The following is an 18,199-nucleotide window of genomic DNA, read 5'->3' on the forward strand; positions in this document are numbered from 1 at the left end:
TAGGGGAAAAACTTATTTCCCCAGTGTTCGTGCTTTCACGAGAGGCCGCTGATCCTAGTAAATGGAAGCTTCTCCCGTTCATTAAGTGACGTCGACGCTGCATAAATTACTCCACTTGACACGACACGACACGACACGCAGCGGGCTGATACACACGACACGAGTCGTTCATGAAGTAGGAGCAATGTTCTGCATTTGCAGGTGCGCAGTGCGGCACCTCTTCCAAAACGATCAGAGCAGATTGTATCGAACGTACTGGAAAAGATGTGTGTGTCACCAGTCGACGATCGACGATCCTCAAGCAGCGAGCAGGCCTGCGTTGACCTCGACCCCTCATGGCCTCAAACCTTCTTGTTAATTTGACAGTTTATCATTATTCGATCTAACTTAATAACCAAACTAAACTACACTGTGCTGTCGTTGACCAAAGGCGTGGCATGACCTGGCTAATCAGCTAGCACAACATGTGGAGCTGAGGCTCATATTTGACTTTCATTAGCCAAACTGCTACGATGACCGCTGGCCAAATTCGCTGTTCAGGAAGTGAAATACCGCTGCACATAAAAAAAAGTTATGGAGTTCATATCAGTAGGAGTAGCAGTTCAGGAGTACATATTTGACCACACAGTAAACATGGTGAGCTATCTCATACTCCCTCCGTAAACTAATATAAAAACATTTAAGACACTAGTTTAATAATCTAAACGTTTTTATGTTAGTTTATAGAAGGAGTAGTATTCAAAATTCAGGAGACACCTGATAAAAGAAAAAGGAAAAAGTCAACAATCAACGCTCCAATTTTGACCAGACCCTCTCTCACCGTCCCACGGCACGAGGACCCCCATTACCCATCGCCATCGGCAACCGACTGACAGATGGGCCCGGAGACAAGGAGATCCCGTCGTGCGACCCCATAACCCCGACACGTCGCCTCTATCCCAGCAAAACCCGCCGCCGACTTTTCCATATTCACCGCCCGCTTTTTTACCCCCTCTACCCCACCCGCACCCAGCTCCCCCACTGACAGCCGGCCCCGCACGCCCCTGGTCCCACGCGTAGTGTATCCCGTGACGGCCGGGCCCCACGGCATTTACCCGCCCAGCGATTCGAAAAACGGGAAAGCCAAATCAAAGCAGCGCAGACGGAAGCGGGGAGGAGGAAAAAAAGTTTAACAACAACTGCGACGAGCACAGCACACGCACGCACGCACGAGCCCGTCTCTCTCGCTTCTTCCTCCCCCCCTCCCCTCCCCTCCCCCGTCCCGGCCGCGACCTCGCGCGCACGCCTCATCGGCCATCGCCGCAAGCGAAGGCCAATCCAGGAGGACGCCGTGGCAGGGGGCTCCACCGGACCGTCGCCGTCGGCGTGAGTGGAGGCGGGATCCGGATCCCGTGCGGCGGAGCGATCCCCGGCCGCCCCGCCGGATCGCCGGAGACAGCGTAAGCAGCCGCGGCTTTGATATCGGGTTCGGCCTTCGCTGGCACGCGTTTGAGTGCACAGGTGATAATTTTTTTTGTTTTGGGCCGCCCTCTCGGCCTGCAGTTGCTGCTGGTGTCCGTCCGGTGAGGGGATTTTTGGAGCCTGAGGCGGGGATTCGGCGATGGAGGAGCTGCTGGGCACGGAGATCGGCAAGCACGACTACGACTGGTGATGCACTAGACCAATCATTGCTCCCGTTTTGGCGGTGATCTGATTCGCTCAACATGCGTGCGGTTTCGTGTTTTTTTCCCCTTTGCAATCGGACGGCGAGCCCTCGGTCCAAGCTTAGTGTTATGGATGCAATGCTGTCTTTTGAATCTGCGGTAGTGTCCCACACACATGGCAGGGTGTTGTCGGATGTCGGTTGTGGCTGGTGCTATTGTTTCTGGGTTAAGGTTTCCTCGTAGCGAATAACTGAAGCTGTTTGGTTTAGTTAGGATTTGTTGCAACCGGATGGATGGATGGTTGGTCGGTGGGGCTCCTTCTTAGCAGAGCAAACGCATGGGACATAACATACTCTATGTCACTTTATTATCTCGGAGCAAAATAGATAAATGCCACAGCAATTAGGTAGACCGATAGCATTGCCAACTTTAGGATGTCCTAAATCGTACCAGTAGTATACTGCAATACTCTAATTGCACTGTCACAGAGAGTTATTGGACTGTCAAAACCATTTAGGAATAACTCTAGGTTGGCCCCGCAGCAACTGGCGAACCATAAATATGGCTGATAAATTTTCAATCTTAGTTTGGTTGAGTTCGTCATTTTGTGTATAATTACTGCAGTGTTTCAGTTGCAATTATATAGTGACCTGTAAAAACCGTACTACCACATCTTATATTAGATGTAAGATAAAGTTGGTTTGGATGTCATTTACAGATAATTATATTGAGTAGTGCTTGCCAAAATATGTGGTATTTTGCTGCTGGATGAGATATATGCTTCTCATGCTCAAGTGTTTTGTGCTTCGGCTTTCTATTGATAAAACTTTTACGATTTACATAACATGTGAATGCGTTCCTCAGGCTTCTTACTCCCCCGGGAACACCCCGTGCTCCTGCACCGGAGGTTGCTGAGAAAGCCCCACCATCAAATGTGCCTAAACGGACTGTCACTAGATCGTCCTCAACCGCCAGAGCATCAAGGGTTGGTACTATTTTCTTCAGATATGTTTGCATTCTGGTAGTTCAGCTTTCATTATTAATTGTACTCCCTCTGTAAAGAAATATAAGAGCGTTTAGATAACTACTCCCTCCGTCCCAAAATAAGTGTCTCAACTTTATACTAGCTCTAGTACAAAATTGTACTAAGCTTAAGACACTTATTTTTGGGACGGAGGGAGTATGAAGTAGTAATCTAAAGGATCTTATATTTCTTTACAGAGGGAGTAGTTTAAAGGAAGTATATCTTGCTTTATTGACCTGTTACATGCCTGTCAAGGTCCCTCTATACACATGTTACTGGTCGTACATGTAGAACTAGGAATGCACTGGGTCCAGAGTTCAAACCTCAATAGGTTCAAGACTCAAAGACTAGTTTGTGCAAAACTACAGTCACACACGTACGCACACGGCATTGGTGTGTGTTTAGAACTTTAGATACTGCATGCCTGAATTGAAGAGGTTGTTGTGAACAACGTACCGTACTTAACTGATCTAAAGTAATTAATAGCCGAAGTAAATCACTGGAGTCATTCAAACCCTGCCTACGGAATGCACCATATCATCTGTGGGTATTCACTGCTGCCTATTGTTGCTAAGGTCTTAGCTTTCCTCTGTAGTTTTTCTTCACTGGGCATAATTCAAAAGGGGTTTGCATGAGGCTACAAGCCCAAGGGATTTTGCTAAGTTCTTTTATTTAGTATGATACCGTGGACAACAATGTAAAATCGTGTTTGAAGGATTCTATATAGCTTGAATAGTTGTTCAGGCCTGTTACTTCCGACCTGCAATCTCACTGTAGTAAAAATGCACGGTCTCTCAATGGCCTTTTGGCTGACGACTTGTGTGGGTCTGATCTTCCACCCAGCCTCCACAGTCAGCGGCTAGCTTCACTGATTTTGGCCATCCATGCCATCCCGGCAGCGTTGCGCAAGGGCATTCCTCATCCAGTTCACTATCTGGTAGATCTAGAGGAACTACAATGTGCAGGTCTTCCCTGTGATGTGCACTGCATGTTCACAAGCTACTGCATGGGCAGAAGCTGGGGCGTCAGGCCTCAGGGAGATTATTTTGGCTGGCCATGCCGTGTTGTAGTCCTTTTTGGTGTAATGGCTGTAACAAGCGCTAGCCCCCTTTCTAATTAGTGCATTGGCACACAAAGCTTTTGTGTTTTTTCACAAAAAAAAACTGATTGCTGATCTTACAAAGCCAGATAAAGGTGAAAGAAATGTTTTATACATCCTGGGAAATTCACAGGATATTGTAATTGTAATACATCTAAATTTCAGGCTTCGTAGGTATAAATTCCACTTTTATGGACCATAATATCTTGGTAAAGTTGCAACGAACTCTATGGAAGTGAAAAGGAATAATGTTAATTTATTATAGGCAAATTGCTTGTTCTTTTATTTAGGCTATGCTTTGAAGATCAACAGAAGGCGTTTGATTGATTATCTATACCATTGGAATTCTGCTAAGTAATTCTGAAATGTTTTGCAATCTTACACATGTGCACTCATGTTCATATGCTAAACCTTTCTTTTCTCTACAATCTGCGGCAACTATTGTCCAGTGAAAGCAACTGTGTCCAATGTAATTTGGAATGGGGCAATTCACATACTTGGTATAATTGTATTGCACTATTTCTCATCTAACCAAACATGGGAACATACTTATCTGTACAACTTTTCCTTGACACCTATTATTTCTTAGTTGTTTATATTGTGCTGATCATAACTAACCTAAATGCATCACGTTTTTATTTCAGCTTTCTGTTCATGAAACAGAGAATGGGCATTCTGCAGCTCCCAATAGACCAGTGCGAAGCATGTCCCGCCCTTCAAACAGGTCATCAGTGCTCACTCCAAGCATTTCTTCTGTCAGTTTGAGACCTACTACCCCGACCAAGAGGACTAGTGCTCTTCCCTCTTCAAAGCCATCAGCTCCAGCTTCACGTCCAGTGGCAGCACGATCATCTACTCCAGTCAAAACCCGTCCACCTACTCCGGTCAAAACTCGTCCGTCTACTCCAGTCAAAAACTGTCCTTATGGTTCCAGCTCCATGGCCAACTCAACCTCTGTGAAGACCACATCTGCACAGAACTCAAGGTCATCAACTCCAACCTCTCGGCCCCGAAGCGTTTCCAGCTCATCATCAAGCACAGCTCCTTCAGTGAGTCGTCCCAGCTCATCCTCTGGTAGAATTCCTGCAATTTGCCGTACTAGCTCTTCCTCAAGTACAGCTTCAGAGACACGCTCTAGCTCTCGGTCGTCTACACCTACACGCCAGCCTGTCATGCGTCCATCAGCTCCATCCATAGCTCGTTCACCTTCAGTTGGGAGGATTTCTGGTAGCAATAACTTAACATCTAGTGGACGATCGGCAGCCAGCCGTGGTCGAATGTCAGCGCCTTCATCAGCACCATCATCCCGTCCAAGTTCCCCAAATACACGTCCGCGAGCTCCAGTTAGGCCATTAGATATTCCAGATTTTCCAAGTGATACTCCTCCTAACCTAAGGACAAGGCTACCAGAAAGGCCACTCTCTGCTGGTAGAGCACGGCCAGGAATTGGAGCCAGGTCAACCCTGAATGCTGAACCAGTTACCTCAGCTCCTGTGAAGAAGATATCTGTGCCTGCTATTACTCGAAATAAATTTTCTGATGCACCATCCAAGACACCTTCTCTTACCAATGGACACCAGAATCGACAAACTGAGAGATCTGTCATGGACAGTCAGCCAGCTAGACCCTCTCGGTCAGCCACAAGTGAAGAAAATGGATTTGGCAGGACAATATCAAGGAAGTCACTTGACATGGCAATCAGGCACATGGTATGTTCAGCCCTCATACTTGCATTATCTGCGGCAATGCCATTAAAAGTCGACAACCTTCCTTTATATTGTAGTACTGTTTAGCTATTATAATACTCATTAGTATTATTTAGAAGAAGCTGAATTATCCTTATTATGACAGGACATTCGGCATAACTTGGGCGGCATCCGTGGCACATCTCTATTTCCTCATAGCATCCGGTCTTCTGCTCCCAAGGGCCGCTCAGCTCGGATGTCTGATCCTGGCCATCACACCTCCAATGCCGAGCACGACGCATATACGGACAGTGGCAGCATCAATGGGCACTTCTCTGGTGACTCCATTGGAGCTCTCTCACACTATGGTGGGAGCTCAACTGACTCCCCTGACAGAGAAAGCATGGGAACTAAAGAGACGCTGAGTGAACTGGATATGAATGGCAGCTCAAGATACGAGGAGATGTTGCTAAGGGAGGACACGAAGAACACGGACTGGCTGCACAGCGTCGATGACAAGTCGGACCAGAGCCCTGTGTTTGATCACCGGTTCGAGCCGCTCCCAGAGCCGTTTGGTCCGCTGTGATGCTTGCCGTCTGTAAAGGTTTGTTCCGTCCGTTGGTTTGGTTTGTTCTTCGCAGTTGCGAGGCTGTATGCTTTTCTTTTTAGATGAAGGAAGATCTTTATTGCTTGACGCCCTTTTTATCGATAATAGATGCACATCCACCTACGCAGAGTTGTATGTTATCTCATTCGGTCTGGTCTTCCATTTCCCCCATCTTTTCGATTTTTCATGTATCTGCTGGAAGATGGCAAGATTGTGGGGTTTTCACTATGTACCTCTGGTATCCGGAGATTGGAGGCTCCAAGCGCGGGAACACTACCTGTTTATGTTTATATAAACTTTTTTCTTACTAGAATACCGTCACCTTGTCCCTAGTCTGTCACAGTGGTTTGCAAGTTAAAAAGGAAGAGCATCCAGTGGTGTTGCACTCACAAGTTTAAGCTTCAGAGTCAACAATGATGGCCACGTTGACGTTCAATCACTGAGGTAGTATGTCTAGTGATAACTTGTTGGTGAGCTGCAAAATTTTCCTAAATTTACTCACCTTTTGTCTGCCCAAGGAGGGAGTCCCATTTTGCATGGAGGTCTTCTCGTTGGAGTTTACCTGGCTGTCTTTTGCTGTTAACTTTGTAGGAAAACTGTGATATTCGCATGGCCATGTGACCTGCTTACTGCCTTGCCTGCGTAGGTCTTGTCCGACGTGCTGTCAGTTTGGGCCTCCGTGATCAGATTCTAGGTGTGGGATTGGCTGGTCTATTGATTATCCAATGCCAGTTTTGCAATGACAAGCGGCAGAGAGTCAGATGAACGCATAAATCTCATCCATTAGGCTGGTTGTAATGAAGAGTATCATATACTAGTAGCATGTATATGATACTAGTGTATGATACTACATCCGTAATGCATATTATTATAAATTAGTACTTCCTCCGTTACGGTTTAGAAGATACGTTTGGAAAATCTCTGGGACCAAGGTAGTCACGGATTGATTGTGAGATGTAGTATGTGTAGATGCTAATGCGCCTAATCAACTGAGAAAATACTAATACTAAGAGGGTGCTTGGATCCAAGGGACTAAAACTAGTCTGACTAAAACTAGCCTCTTTAAGAGGCTAAAGTTCCAAGCACCCCTGACTAAAGAGAGGCTAAAACTAGTCTTGAGGCTAAAATCTTTTAGTCAGGGGTACCCCTACTAAAATGTGTATTAGTCCTCTCTCTCCTCATTTAACTCCTCATGCAAGTTCCGGATTGGAGGGTTTGGAGGATAATAAATGCTCATTAACTTGATTTTAGTCTCTTTAGTACTTGGATCCAAGCATGGGTGAGACTAGCAAGTTTTAGTCTCATTACTTTTAGTCATGGGACTAAAACGTATCCAAGCACCCTCTAAGGCTGGCCATAGTAGGGGTATCATAGCTAGTAATATAGTCTTGGGACTAGGCAAGTAATTAAAGAAGAGAGAGAGAGGGTTATAGAGGGTGCTTGGATCCAAAAGACTAAAACTAGTCTGACTAAAACTAGTCTCTTTAAGAGGCTAAAGTTCCAAGCACCCCTGACTAAAGAGAGGCTAAAACTAGTCTTGGGGCTAAAATCTTTTAGTCAGGGGTACCCCTACTAAAATATGCATTAGTCCTCTCTCTCCTCATTTAACTCCTCATGCAAGTTCTGGATTGGAGGGTTTGGAGGATAATAAATACTCATTAACTGATTTTAGTCTTTTTAGTACTTGGATCCAAGCATGGGTGAGGCTAGCAAGTTTTAGTCTCATTACTTTTAGTCATGGGACTAAAACGTATCCAAGCATCCTCATAGTAACATAGGTAGATACCGTATCATGTTAAATGCTATGCTACTATGTGTCATGCATGGCAATAAATGAGAACACCTATGATACTAGTTTATGATACTATGCACTATGAAGATAGTATCATAGGGGGTGTTTGTTTCCAGGGACTTTTTGGTGTAGGGACTAAAAAAGTCCCAAAAAGTCCCATGTGAAACAAACAGGAAGGACTTTTAGGGACTAGAAGAGGGTATTTGAGACTATTTGAAGAAGTCCCTATGGGAGGGTCTTTTTGGGACTTTTTGACACTTTTTCCAACAATGCCCCTACTTTTAGCATGTCATTTAATAACTACTACTACACTACTAAGGGTAACATGGTCTTTTACATGTCATTTAATGACCTCTAGTCCCTATTTAGTCCCTGGAAACAAACGGGTAGGGACTAGGGACTTTTCAGTTGGGACTAAAAAAAGTCCCGGGACTTCTGAAACAAACAGGGCCATACAATAGTAACATATGATGATACTACTATATGTTACTCCCCACTATGAGCAGCCTAATGCATGAGCAGCAAATTAGGAGGGCACATACTACCTTCGTCCAAGTGTATAGGGCATGCACATAGTTCTAGGTTGTCAATTTAACTAGTTAAATATATATTATATGTGATAAAAACTACATATTCAGAAACTACATTTTCACATGAATCTAATGGTATATTATTTATTATATAATATATATATTTAGCAAGTTAAATTGACAACCTAGAACTTTGCGCATGCCCTATACACTTGGACGGAGATAGTACATGAATAGTACTAGTACTAATTAATAGGAGTAATTGCTTTCCCGCCTTAAACATTGTCTATTTTGAAAACGCACGCAAGTTTAACTATGCCTTTTAAACCGTGACGGAGGGAGTATCATAGGATGGTTTATTTATTGACATGCATGACACATAGGCCCTGTTTCGATCCAAGAGTTAGAGTTAGAGTTGGTTAGATTGGACCAATCTAACTCCAAAACATCCAAACAGGGAGGGTTAGAGTTGGTTAGATGCATCTAACCCACCCAAAAAACTAACCCACCCAAGAGGTGCTTATTTGGGTTAGAGTTGGGTTGGGCCCACAAAAAGTTACTTTTCTCTCTACCTCCACCACACCAAATCCTTGATAAAGGAGCCAAATGATTAAAAAATGTGCATTTATTGACAATCTAACCCTTCCATCCAAACACCTCTTTGGTTAGAGTTAGTTTAAGGTTAGTCCAGGGTTAGAATCTAACTCTAACCTCTAACCGAGTTAGAGTATCCAAACAGGGCCATAGTAGAACATCATTTAATATGATACTTAACCATCTTTTTCTTCATTTAATTTTATGTCACCTCATCAGAATTGACTAGTTGACATACATGATACTACCATTACGGACAGCCTTATCCGTGTTTGTTGCCGAGTGGTAAATCGAGAAATCGCAGCGGGTGTGCGGATTCAAAAGCTGGAGAAGTGTGTGTAATATTTGAGCAATTATAATAATGAAGTGCTATTTACTCCCTTCGTTTTAAAATAAATATCTTAAACTTAATACAACTTTATACTAAAATTAATATAAAATTAAGATAGTTATTTTAAGACTGAGGGAGTACTTGACAGAAAGCATTCGTGTTCTTTTTGTTCCGAGGTGCTCGAGAAGGCCTACCGCATCCTAGTGCCAAAGCGATCTTTGCAAGCTGCAATGGCCAATATAATAGTTTTAGGCTTTCTAGGTCATAGCCTTCTACTACTAGCCATGTTGTAGGAGAGAGGGAAAAATGACACAATACCAATCTACGGAGCACGAGATACTATAATACAAATCCCACTTCGTTAGCACTTAAGCACACCAGCAGGTCGTAGGACAAAGGACTTAGTATGATTGACCATTCGAGGCGTACAGTACTAAAATTCTCAAAAATTCTGTGACTTGTTACGGTTCGCCATTCGAGATGGAGGACCTCGTCGACAACCATCCAGTCGCTGCTGGTCCTCTGGAGCCCGGCCAGAGGAACGCTGGCAGAGATCTCAGTCACAGTCTCACAGAGACGTCAGCGATGAGTATTTTCGGTGCCGCGTCGGTCGGTCTCCTCCTCCACGGCTTTCACATTCGCCAACCACCGTGGTACCATCGCACCCACAAACTACCTGCGAGATGAACCCATCAATCAATGCATGCATGCTACTACTGCTACTGCTACTACTGCCACAACGTCTGCCAAGGTTTACGGGCGGCGATCGTGCAGGCGCTGCTCCCGCCATCGGTGGGGTGGGAACGAACCGCCGCTTGAATGGCGTACGCCGGTCAAACGAACCCGACCTGTGTGCATGTACGTACGCGTGAATGGGTACGGCGTACCGGTTGGCGTCAATGGCACTCGTAGCTGTGCAGCGTGGAGTAACCGGCGTCGTTAGCCGGCTAGCTGTAGGCATGAATGCGGGGATTCAGGAGCCAGGCGGGCTGGACGCCGTCGGCATGTGACCGGGCCGCGGGGAGACGACGCAATTCTGCAGCTGTGGCGACGCAGCGATTGCTTGGGCATTTTCCTTCCTCGTGGGGTTCGTGCTGCTGCTGCCCTAGCCTACTCGTTGTTGAGTAAATATGTAATTTTTTTATTCCCCGGTATGAATGACGGAGGCTAATGGGATTTATTCAGTCAAATCCTTCTATATAGCGATTAATTTTGGGGTATGTTTTTTTTTCAGAGATGAGAATCTTTGGAAGGTGATGTGTCCTCGTAATATACATGTATTTCTCTGGTTGTGTGCTTATAACAAAGTATTGACCAGAGATAATTTAGCTAAACGTAGAACTATAGATGACCCTACTTGTCTTTTCTGTAACGAAATGGAGTCCGTTTAACACCTCTTCTTTGATTGTGTGGTTGTGAAAACTGTATGGAATCTGGTTTCTGTGGGTTTCAAAGTTAATCAGATTTCTTGCTTCGACGACGTTTGTGTCTTATCGCAATTTCATAAGAAAAAACTTGTGCTTTATATGGTGACTTGTGACTCCTTATGAAGTATTTGGCGAATAAGGAATCTTGTTTTCACGCAACTTCTCATCTGTCCCCACTTATACAACTAGTCAACACCCGTGACTTGCCTAGCAACACCCCTATGCTCAGTAGCATAGGTGGACATACTTCCTTAGAAAAGAAAAGAACAAGGGTCTCATACCATCCATCCTTATATAGTTTCAATATTTGAAATCATGATATACAACTTAGATCCCACAATTTTTTTTGACATTGTAGGCAACTTAGGTCCCTTGATGGACAACAAGGGTCTCATACCATCCATCCTTATATAGTCTCAATCGTATCTATTTTTTCCAACGCTTTTGCTTTTGTTTTGAACTCTAATGTGCATGATTTGAATAAACTAACCCGAACTGACGTTGTTTTCAGCAGAACTATCATGGTGTTATTTTTATGAAGAAATAAAAGTTCTCGAAAATGAACGGAACTTTGTGGGGATTTTTTATTGAATACAAGAAAAATACCGAAACCAAGACCCACTAGAGGGGGGTAGGTGCCCACTAGGCACTAGGGCGCGCCATCCCCCCTGGCGCTCCCTGGTGGGTAGTGGGGCCCTCGGGGCTCCGCTGACCCTAACTCCAGCAGTATAAATTCTTATTTTTGGAGAAAAAATAGGAGAGGAACTTTCATCGCGTTTCAGGTACGGAGCCACCATCACCTCCTGTTCTTCATCGGGAGGCCAGATCTGAAGTCTGTTTGGGGCTCCAGAGAGGGGATTCTTCGGTCTTCGTCATCACCAACCCTCCTTCATCGCCAATTCCATGATGCTCCCCACCGGGAGTGAGTAATTCTTTCGTAGGCTCGCTGGTCGGTGAGGAGTTGGATTAGATTCATCATGTAATTGAATTAGTTTTGTTAGGGCTTGATCCCTAGTAGCCACTATGTTCGGAGATTGATGTTGCTATGACTTTGCCATGCTTAATGCTTGTCACTAGGGCTCGAGTGCCATGATTTCACATCCAAACCGTTTATGTTTTCACCATTATATCTATGTTCTTGATTCAATCTTGCAAGTTATATGCACATACTACGTGTTAGGATCCGCATACCCCAAAGTGACACTAATTGGGATTCTTTCCGGTGATTACCGTAGTATGAGGAGTTGATGTATTCAGTATGTGTTAATGCTTTGTTTGGGTTCTCTATTAAAAGGGGGCATCAATATCCCTTAGTTTCCTTATGGACCCCGCTACCACGGGAGGGTAGGACAAAAGATGTCATGCAAATTCTTTTCCATAAGCATATATGACTATTTACGAAATACATGCCTACAGTATATCGATGAACGGGAGCTAGTTCTGTGTCGCCATAGGTTATGAGTGATACATGATGAATATTATCCAACAATATCACCGATCCAATGCCCATGAGTTTTCTACATATTGTTCTTGCTAAGTTACCACTGTTGCTACTGTTGTTACAACTGCTACAAAACTGTTGTCACTATTACTGTTACTATTGCTACTATTACCACTGCTATCAAAACTATCATATTACTCTGCTACTGATCACTGTGCTGCAGATACTAAATCTCCAAGTGTGCTTGAATTGACAACTCAGCTGCTAATGCCTGCAAATATTCTTTGGCTCCCCTTGTGTCGATTCTATAAATTTGGGTTGAATACTCTACCCTCGAAAACTATTGTGATACCATATACTTGTGGGTTATCAATCACACATAGGGAACTTCGTAGCAACACAAGCAACTTGGTTTCTAAGGTAGATAACTTAGAATCCATGTTAGGCAACTTTCAACTCTATGGTAAACAACTTTTACAGTATCGTAGACAACTAAACTATCTACAACTTAGTTTTTGATGTATTCAACTTAGCAGCCATGGTAACCATCTATTAAACTACTTCACACAACTATTAGTAGCCTAGTAGGTGAATTCACTAATACATTCATGTAGCATCAAAATTGCTCCTCTTTAGCACTAAAGTTGCCTTATCTAGCATCGAAGTTGCTTTTGATAAACAAATCTAAACATATTTATGTGGGATCTAGCTTTGAAGCTATTGTATTGTTACTATTGCTACTATTACTGTTACTATTGCTACTGTTACCACAGCTATCAAAACTATCATATTACTGTGCTACTCATCACTGTGGTGCAGATACTAAGTCTCTAAGTATGGTTGAATTGACAACTTAGCTGCTAATACCTGCAAATATTCTTTGGCCCCCCTTATGTCGAATCTATAAATTTGGGTTGAATACTCTATCCTCTAAAACTATTGCGATGTCATATACTTATGGGTTATCAAGAACATTTTCTCGCGCCATTGCAGGGGAGCATAGCTATATTTGTTGAGTCACTTGGGATATCTATTTATTAATCACTAGGAAGAATCTGAAAGATACAAGAATCAAGATCGTTCCCTCTAAGACGAGGGGAGGTAAGGAACTGCCATCTAGCTCTGCACTTGATTAACCTTCTGTTTTGAATAGACTTGCAACACCACGACCACATGCTATTAATCCCGATATATCGCAAGTTATTGATGATGCTACCTCTGCCATGAATGATGCTAATGATGATGCTAGTACCATGCTTAATGATAATGTGTCACTAGGTGAATTTCTTGATGAACAACTTGCTAGAGCTAAAGAAATTGAGCGTGTTGAAACTGATGATATTATCAAAACTGATGAAGTCTTTGAAACTGAAAATATTGAAACACCTTTTAGACATGACAATCCTAGAATTGAAATGCCTAAAGTACCTGTAGTTGAGTTATATATGTTGGTCACCGGAGTTTGTTTGGAGTCCCGGATGAGATCCCAGACGCCACGAGGAGTTCCGTAATAATCTAGAGATGAAGATTGGTATATATGAAAGAGGTATTCGGGTTCTAGAAAAGTTTCGGGCATTACCGGTAGTGTACCGGGGGCGATGAATGGGTTCCGGGGGTTCATCGGGAGGGGCCACCCACACTGGGAGGGCACATAGGCCTAAGAGGTGGCCCACCAGCCCCTGGTGGGCTGGGCGGCCAGCCTCATGGGCCTATACGGCTGAAATAGTGGATGAGGGGAGGAGTTTGACTAGGAGGAGGAGTCCTCCTAGCGCCTCCACCAAACCCACTTGGAGGAGGACTCCTCCTCCTCTTGGGCGTGGCCGACCAACCCTAGGGGATGTTGGAAATATTCCCTAGAGGCAATAATAAAATAGTTATTATTGTATTCCTGTTTCAAGATAATCATTTATTATCCATGGTGTAATTGTATTGAATGGAAACACAAATACATGTGTGGATATATAGACAAAACAATGTCCATAGTGAGCCTCTAGTTGACTAGCTCGTTGACCAAAGATGGTTAAGGTTTCCTCGCCATAGAAAAGTGTTGTGACATGATAACGGGATCACATCATTAGGAGAATGATGTGATGGACAAGACCCAAACTATAAACGTAGCATGTGATCATGTTATTTTGTTGCTATTGTTTTCTGCATGTCAAGTATATGTTCCTATGACCATGAGATCATGAAACTCACAAACACTGGAGGAATGCCTTGTGTGTATGAAATGTAGCAACATAACTGGGTGACTATAAAGGTGCTCTACAGGTATCTCCGAAGGTGTCCGTTGAGTTAGCATGGATCAATACTGGGATTTGTTACTCCATATGACAGAGAGGTATCTCGGGGCCCACTCAGTAATACAACATCACAAACAAGCCTTGCAAGCAATATGACTAAAGAGTTAGCCACATGATCTTTTATTACGGAATGAGTAACGAGACTTGCCGGTAACGAGATTGAAATAGGTATGGAGATACCGACGATCGAATCTCGGGCAAGTAACATACCGAAGGACAAAGGGAATGATATACATGATTAACTAGATCCTTGACATAGAGGTTCAACCGATAAGATCTTCGTAGAATATGTAGGATCCAATATGGGAATCCAGATCCTTCTATTGGATATTGATCGGAGAGTGTCTTGGTCATGTCTACATAGTTCTCGAACCCGTAGGGTGTGCACACTTAAGGTTCAGTGACGTTTCTGTATAGTTGAATTTTTTATGTTGGTAATTGAATGTTGTTCGGAGTCACGGATGAGATCTCGGACATCACGAGGGTTTCCGAAATGGTCTGGAGACTAAGATTGATATATAGGAAGTATCCATTTGGCTTCCGAAAGGTTTTCGGTCTTTACCGGTAAAGTACCGGGAGTGACGAATGGGTTCCGGAGTTCCATCGGGAGGGGCCACCCACCCGGGAGAGAACTAAAGAGGCCCAAGGGTGGTGCACCAGCTCTTAGTGGGCTGGTGGCCAGCCCAGGAGGGGCCACTTCGGCCGAAGGAGGAGAAACGAAAGGAGAGGAGGGCAAACCGAATTGGGGAAGGAAGAGACCTCCTTCCAAGTTGTGTTGGAGGAGGACTCCTCCCTCTCCTCTCGCGCCGGCCGAACCCTAGGGATTTTTCCTAGGGCGACACCCCTCCCTCCCACCTATATACAGTGGAGGAGAGAGAGGCTTTTGGCACCCCAAGCCATAGTGTAGCCCTCTCTCCCTCCGCCACTTCGTAACACCCCGTAGCTAGTTCGATACGGCACGACGAAGCGCTGCCGGAGTAGCGCCACCACCATCGCCGCCACGCCATCGTGCTGTTTGAGAATTCAGCTACCTCTTCATCTCTCTTGTTGGATCAAGAAGGCGTAGATCGTCATCGAGTTGTATGTGTGCTGAACGCGGAGGTGTCGTTCGTTTGGTACTAGATCGAGACGGAGTTCGTGGGATGCTTGCTATTCGGATCGCAAAGACGTTCGACTACATCAACCGCGTTTCTTAATACTCTCCGCTTAGCGATCTACAAGGTTATGTGGATCCGATCTCGTCTCTCGTAGATGATCATCACCATGATAGGTCTTGCATGTATGTAGGATTTTTTTTGTTTCTCATGCAACGTTTCCCAACATTGGCATCATGAGCTAGGTTCATGCGTAGATGGTATCTCGAGTAGAACACAAAAGAGTTTGTGGGTGTTGATGTTCAATTTTCCGCCCTCCTTAGTCTTTTCTTGATTCAGCGGTATTGTTGGATTGAAGCGGCCCAGACCAACATTACTCGTATGCTTACGAGAGACCGGTTTCATCGACTAACATGCAACTTGTTGCATAAAGATGACTGGCGGGTGTGTGTTTCTTCAACTTTAGTTCTATTGGATTTGACCGAGGCGGTCCTTGGAGAAGGTTAAATAGCAATTTGCATATCACCGTTGTGGCTTTGTGTAAGTAAGATGCGATCATACTAGCTACCCATAGCAGCCACGTGAAATTTGCAACAACAAATTAGAGGACGTCTAACTTGTTTTTGAGGGTGTGCATGTGATGTGATATGGCCAAAGACATGATATGATATATTGGATGTATGAGATGATCATGTTGTCATAGTTGAAATATCCACTTGCACGTCGATGCTACGGCAACCGACAGGAGCCATAGGGTTGTCTTTAATTATTTTGCGCTTGGTGATGCTTTGGTTTATCACTAGTAGTAGCTTTAGTAGTAACATCATAGTTAGCGTGACAACCTCGATGGCAGCACGATGATGGAGATCATGGTGTGGCGCCGGTGACGATGGAGATCATGCTAGTGCTTTGGTGATGGAGATCAAGAAGCACAAGTTCATAGCCATATCATGCCACTTATGATTTGCATGTGATGTTAATCCTTTTATGCACCTTATTTTGCTTAGGATGACTGTAGCATTATAAGATGATCCCTCACTAAAAATTTCAAGATAAAATTGTGTTCGCCCCGACTGTGCACCGTTGTGACAGTTCGTCGTTTCGAGACACCATGTGATGAACGGGTGTGATAGACTCTACGTTCACATACAACGGGTGCAAAACAGTTGCACACGCGGAACACTCATGTTAACTTGATGAGCTTAGCATGTACAAACATGGCCTCGGAACACAAGTGACCAAAAGGTCGAGCATGAATCATATAGTTGATATGATCAACATGGATATGTTCACTATTGAAACTAAACTCAACTCACGTGATGACCAGACTTGAGTTAGTGAACTTGGACCATGCGACACTCCAATGACTAGAGGGATGTCAAGTTGAGTGGGAGTTTAATAGTAATATGATTAGCTAAACTCAATTATCTTAAACATAGTCTAAGTAATCTTTGCAAAATTTGATGTTGTAGATCAATGGCTCGTGCAGTAGCAACCCTGAATTTTAATGCGTTCCTAGAGAGAGCTAAGCTGAAAGATGATGGAAGAAACTTTGTTGACTGGGCCCGTAATCTGAGGCTTATCCTCACGGTTGCCTAAAAGCAATATGTCCTTGATGCGGCGCTAGGTGATGCACCACCCGAAACAACGATCCAAGATGTTATGAACGCTTGGTAGTTGCGTAAGGATGACTACTCATTAGTTCAATGTGCAGTTTTGTATGGCTTAGAACCGGGACTTCAAAGACGTTTTGAACGTCATGGAGCATATGAGAAGTTCCAGGAGTTGAACTTTATCTTTGAGAAGAATGCACGGATAGAGAGGTATGAAACCTCTCGTAAGTTCTATGCTTGCAAAATGGAGGAGAATGGGTCTGTCAGTGAACACATACTCAGAATATTTGGGTACTCTAACCATCTAGCTGAGCTGGGGATTGCTCTCCCGCAAGAGGCTATCACTGACAGAGTTCTTCAGTCACTGCCAAATAGCTATAAGAGCTTCGTGTTGAACTATAGCATGTAAGGGATGAATAACTCACTCGCCAAGATGTTTGCGATACTGAAAGTCGCTCAGTCAGAAATCCAGAAAGAACATCAAGTGTTGATGGTCAATAAAACCACTAGTTTCAAGAAAAATGACAAGGGCAAGAAGGGTAACTCCAAGACGAGTGTCAAGGCTATTGCCCCTCCAATGAAGAAACTCAAGGCTGGAAGCTGAGTGTTATTATTGCAAGGGGACTGGTCATTGGAAGCAAAGCTGCCTGAAGTATCTGGCCGATAAGAAGGTGGCCAACACCAAACAAGGTATATTTGATATACATGTTATTGATGTGTACCTCACCAGCTCTCATAGTAGTGCCTGGGTATTTGATATCGGTTCTGTTGCTCACGTTTGCAACTCGAAATAGGAACTGCGGAATAAACAAAGGCCGGTGAAGGATGAAGTGACGATGCGCGTGGGAAATGGTTCCAAGGTTGATGCGATCACCGTCGACACGATCTCACTTCAGTTACCATCAGGATTAGTGATGAACCTGAATAAATGTTATTTAGTGCCTGCGTTAAGCATAAACATTATATCTGGATCTTGTTTATTGCGAGATGGTTACTCATTTAAATCAGAGAATAAT

At 44.1% G+C, this 18,199-nt stretch overlaps 1 protein-coding gene across 1 annotated transcript; it reads left to right on the top strand.

Annotated features, from left to right (window-relative positions):
- The first annotated feature begins 1,153 nt into the window (after positions 1-1,153).
- On the top strand, positions 1,154-6,371 carry LOC123444713 (uncharacterized protein DDB_G0271670-like). Its single transcript, XM_045121528.1, has 5 exons — positions 1,154-1,439; positions 1,543-1,647; positions 2,508-2,628; positions 4,411-5,475; positions 5,618-6,371. Exons 2-5 carry the CDS (start codon positions 1,601-1,603, stop codon positions 6,035-6,037), a joined length of 1,653 nt encoding a protein of 550 aa, XP_044977463.1. The 5' UTR covers positions 1,154-1,439; positions 1,543-1,600; the 3' UTR covers positions 6,038-6,371.
- The last annotated feature ends 11,828 nt before the right edge of the window (positions 6,372-18,199 follow it).

Source organism: Hordeum vulgare, chromosome 3H, assembly GCF_904849725.1.
Source record: "Hordeum vulgare subsp. vulgare chromosome 3H, MorexV3_pseudomolecules_assembly, whole genome shotgun sequence".
Taxonomy (NCBI): Eukaryota; Viridiplantae; Streptophyta; class Magnoliopsida; order Poales; family Poaceae; genus Hordeum; species Hordeum vulgare.

Coding starts and splice junctions, on each gene's coding strand:
- LOC123444713 (XM_045121528.1), top strand. CDS start 1,601: ATGGAGGAGCTGCTGGGCACGGAGATCGGCAAGCACGACTACGACTG. Junction 1,648..2,507: donor GGCAAGCACGACTACGACTG/GTGATGCACTAG, acceptor TGCGTTCCTCAG/GCTTCTTACTCCCCCGGGAA. Junction 5,476..5,617: donor ACATGGCAATCAGGCACATG/GTATGTTCAGCC, acceptor TTATTATGACAG/GACATTCGGCATAACTTGGG.